This window comes from Lactuca saligna, chromosome 3, assembly GCF_052625555.1.
Source record: "Lactuca saligna cultivar CGN05327 chromosome 3, ASM5262555v1, whole genome shotgun sequence".
In the NCBI taxonomy this organism is placed as follows: Eukaryota; Viridiplantae; Streptophyta; class Magnoliopsida; order Asterales; family Asteraceae; genus Lactuca; species Lactuca saligna.
Window position 1 is genome coordinate 147,739,356 of NC_136419.1, and position 4,660 is coordinate 147,744,015.

General features: G+C 34.4%; 1 protein-coding gene across 2 annotated transcripts; it reads left to right on the top strand.

The window, feature by feature from the left end:
* Positions 1 to 787: 787 nt before the first annotated feature.
* On the top strand, positions 788 to 4,368 carry LOC145037361 (protein GAMETE EXPRESSED 1-like). Of its 2 annotated transcripts, none has more exons than XM_078986007.1 (7): positions 788 to 1,217; positions 1,947 to 2,415; positions 2,497 to 3,084; positions 3,182 to 3,308; positions 3,396 to 3,582; positions 3,679 to 3,823; positions 3,964 to 4,368. In XM_078986007.1, exons 2-7 carry the CDS (start codon positions 1,952 to 1,954, stop codon positions 4,226 to 4,228), a joined length of 1,776 nt encoding a protein of 591 aa, XP_078842133.1. In that variant the 5' UTR covers positions 788 to 1,217; positions 1,947 to 1,951; the 3' UTR covers positions 4,229 to 4,368. The 2 variants fall into 2 exon arrangements, with proteins under 2 accessions (XP_078842133.1, XP_078842134.1); XM_078986008.1 differs by having other exon boundaries at positions 3,967 to 4,368.
* The last annotated feature ends 292 nt before the right edge of the window (positions 4,369 to 4,660 follow it).

Below are 4,660 nucleotides of genomic sequence, written 5' to 3' on the forward strand. Positions count from 1 at the left end.
GAGTGTAGATCTTCTATCCAGCGGGTTCGTCAAAAAGTTCACTGGCGCTTCTTTCTTCACGAAGATACCAGCACGCCGACAAGATCAAAGAGAACATCTCTAACCACATCATGTCGGTACTTGAAACCAAGGAGATCTCTTCAATGAACTGCATGTTCCCCACAAATGTCTAAACATGCCTTGTGGTAAACTGGACATATCTCGTCAATCGAGAATAGAAGATTCATGAGGCGGTAACGAATGATAGTTTTATACTCTACAAGAGACATATGTTGGACGAGGCCATAAATAGGGATAATTAGTAGAAAATCTTGAGCATAAGGTGCCCGAAGACACTCAAAAACTGCTTTCTATCTAACAGTCATGTTGAAGTTAACTTCTATATCTTTGACGATTTTGTTAAAAAGGGCACACGCCAATGTTTTTTGGGATTTAGGGGGAGGGTGTCCTTATTAGTGAAACCGCTACAGCCAAATCCTAGTATCGTATCGCGAAGATGAGTCCAAACACAAAGGTAATCAGAGTTTATACCACATACATCACTGTTACGTAATATGTGGTCTTGTAATGTCAAAGATTGGGCCATCGAGACTACAAATATGTAGGATGAAACCTCGTATGCCGAGTACAAACCCAAACCTCGTTAATTATGGATTTTTTTTTTGAAAAAAATGCTATTATGCTGGTTTTTTTTTTTTTTTTTTTTTTTTTTAATTTTTTTAATTTTTTTTTTTTGTTTTTAATGAAAATTATTAACCAGATTAACCCCTTCAAGCGTACACCCCTTTCGAATTCGATCGCCCCTACCCTCCCGCGACCTCCTTGCCATTCCCTTTTGGTTCGGTCCGCCCCTCGTACCCTCTTATCATCGGTACGCTTCCGCCGTCTTACGCAAACTGGCCAGTCTCCTAAAATAACCGCCGGAAAATGGTTCCTCAACCGTCGCGTCTTTTTGAACAAAAAAAAAAAAAAAAAAATACATTTTTGTATCCCGCGGTTCTGCTTTTTTGCTCCCACAAAAATCCGAAAAAAAAAAAGATAAGAGGGAGAGTTCGCTGCAACGACTAATCTCGACGATACTCGCGAAATTAATCTCAATGATGGCAACGATTCACATTCCTGGTAACGGTCTTCAAGTGTGGATTTGTTTTGGCTAAAACTCGAGAGCATCAACATCAATAATTCAGCATTTGCTAGTTTGAAAGGCAGGCAGCAGGGTAAGTTCACTGATTTGTTTTGTAATTTAGGGTTTATTTTTTACGACATGATTATGATTAGGATTTCATGTTTTATTGGTTTTTAAAATCGTTAATTTGGATATGATTATTTGACGCTATCCCATTGGCTGCTTTCGTTTTCATGATTCTGTGAAATCAATGTTTTGCTTGGTTGCTCAAGAACTTCTGTCTGGGTTTTGATTCTCAGAAAGTATGTTCCTATGTTTCTAACTTTCTATATCTCTGTTAATCTATATATTTTTTTTATTAAATCGCACACGAGTTCTCCTATTATTAGTACTTGATACGAAGTTTGATTCAAGTTGTCAACGTACTCACAAAATATGTACAAGTCATATTGAACATTAAGTTGCAAATTTGTCTATTTTCCTATTGTTTCTTAATCATGTAAAAGCACAACATATCTAGTCATCTGCATCTAATATTCTCCTTAGACCATGTGGTAGTATGGCAGTATTTAGTTTGTTTCAAAAAGTATTGATCATTCTTTTAATCGAATCAGGTTTTATGCTTAATGCTATCTATAAGGACCAAAAAGGAAGGTGTGTAATGTGTATACATTGCTTTTACCTATTAGGCTATTAAAGATTATAGGATAATCACTTTGTGATATCAGAATATTTCCTACTAAAAATGAAATTGCTTTATAAATGCTGTTTGCTAAAAACGAAATTCCTATTTGAACGATCTTTTATTGTTGCACAACAGATCTGATGAATAACAGGCATAAAAATTACAAATTAGGGTTCCTATGGGTTGTTGTGTTGCTTTCACACAGCATCTACTCATTTAGTTGGTTATTCTCTACACGAAAAGTTGATTCTTACGAGAAGCCTTCATCTCATGCTGAATTTTCCATGGAATCATTGAGTAGCAAGAAGGGAATCTCATTGGTTGAAAAAGCCAAGAGAAAGGTCGCTATGCCTAATTCTTGTTGGCAAAATGCATATGGAAATTTATTTGCAGGATGCTCAGAGATTCTAGCAGGTGAAGAACATCGGTCTAGATTAGCTTGGCATCTTAGTGATTGCTTTCAGAAGGACACTGGGAGGCCTCCTTTCCCTTTTTGTGATGTCAAAAATCCAATTGTCAATTGCCTCAAAATTTTAGATAAGACTGCTCATACCATTTATCTTGAGTTTTATCTTGAAACCAACTCCATTTGTCATCAATTACAGTTGAGTCTCTCTCTCTCTCTCTCTCTCTCTCTCTCTCTCTCTCTCTCTCAAGGCCTAAGTGAATCAATCTTGTATTGTAGGACGGATGCATTCAAGAGACAAACAGAAAGATTGGTGAATGAACTAAAAAAATCTGCTGAATATGCAGAGGACAAATTAGAGAGAATAGAAAACCAGGCTGAAGGATTGTTGCATACTTCAGATCATATTCAACAATCTTTATCTTCCATTGATGTCCAAACACAACAAGTGTCTCAAACATCAAGAAACATCCAAGAACATGTTGGTGTTGTGTTACAGTATTCCCAATCGGTTTACAATCAATCCGTGAAACTATCGGATTCTCAAATGGAACTTCGCGATGGACAAATAAAAATGAATGAAAGACTGGGTGAAGGAATGATGATGTTGAATGAATCAACGAATAGGATTGGGGAAGAAATGAAGAATTTAAGAAATGAAGCGGTTGAAATAGAAAAAGAAATTGGTAAAGTTGGAGATGCGATGTTTATGAAGATGAATAGGTTACAAAGTAAGGCTGATGATATTGAGAATATAGCTGAAACTTCATTAGACAAACAAAAACAACTTATTGATAGTCAGACTGCTGCCCTTGAGGTTCTTCATACTGTCACTAGCTTTCAGTCCCAAGCTCTAGAAGAAAGCAGGTAAACCAGAAAAAGAAAAAAATCTCGATTTTTTAAATATTTGAGAAATTTACTGCAGAAAAAAAAAACCCTTGTCACTTTTGAAATTGTATTGTAGGGGAACTTTGCAACAGTTGATTGAGCTTGGTCAAAGTCAACAAAAGGAACTCATACAAAGGCAACAACAACTTAAAGCAGCTCATGATGATCTAGTTATGAATTCAAAAAGCATATTGGCTGCTCAAGTTAACTTTTTTTTTTTTTTAATATATATATTTTGGGTATTTGCTTTTGTTTTATCAATTTGAATAATTCTTTTTGATGTTTGATAGGAAACTTTTGAGTCGAAGCAAGCAAGCATGTTTCTTGCAATCGAAAAGCTTTTTGATTTGCACAATGCAATTTTGTTGGAATCACGGGTTATTAAATCTTTTCTTGTATATTCTATATTAATTTTCACGCTCTATATGTTTACAAGTACAAAGCAAACCTACAACGTGAGATCCAGGCTCTATATAGGTGATTCAGTTACTATTTTCAATCATTTTAAGTTGTGAATAGTTTTAATTTTTTATATTATACAATGTTCTTTAATTTTTCTTTTTGTTTGTGCAGGGTTATGTGTGACATTCTTGATTGAATTTATGGTGCTTCGGTATGGAAATGAGATTGAACAACAGGCATGGATTATCAGCATTGTTAGGTTAATATTTGTGTTTCTCGCATCATGTCAACTTCTTTATGCCATTTACACATTCAGGTAAAATACAAGAAATAGGAATGTACTTTCATTTATCTGCTACAACATTTTAGATAAAACATACAATTATGTAATATTGAAACACAAATTAAAAGTATGATGTTGTAATCACTTCATTGTATTGTGTTTTTGAATTGAAGCAGAGACTATGAGACACTGAACCATCAGATGCTACAATCACTAATTGAGAAGGTTAATGGCATGCAAGGAAATAAACAATCTTTATGTGATGATGATGATGATGGTGATGATGATGATGATGTGGATTGGTCTTCATGGGTCGACACTGATTTACCTGAAGATGAATCGGAAGATCTTGACTATAAGCTTCCGGAAGAAGTTGGAGAGGCTTCAATCACCAATTTAGTTTCCAGGCAATATACTCTACGTCACCGTAATCTATAAATACCTTACATGCGCTCGATTAAATGTAATTGTATTTTATTGGGCTACTTATTAAACTTTCTTTAAGTGTCAGTTACATATTTTTGTATTAAAAGGTTATATTGTTGCATAAGCTAGATAAAAAAACATTGTTCCATAAAGTAATTATCGTGTGTCTTTACTATCATATAAACCATTTACGATTTATAAAAGTCTTAAAATTGAAGTAGTACAAGTCACATAAGCATTATGTCCCACAGATTCAATATTTTATGTTTTATGTATGTTATTTGTGGATTCATAGCGCATGTATCTGCAAATTTTAATAAATCAACTTCTCTATCGTGAATTTGAATGGATTATAAATATTGGTTATTTTTTGAATGCATGTGTAATGTAAGGCCATAGATTGATGAAATAAACAAACCCCAAGAGAGATTGATGGTTGATTTT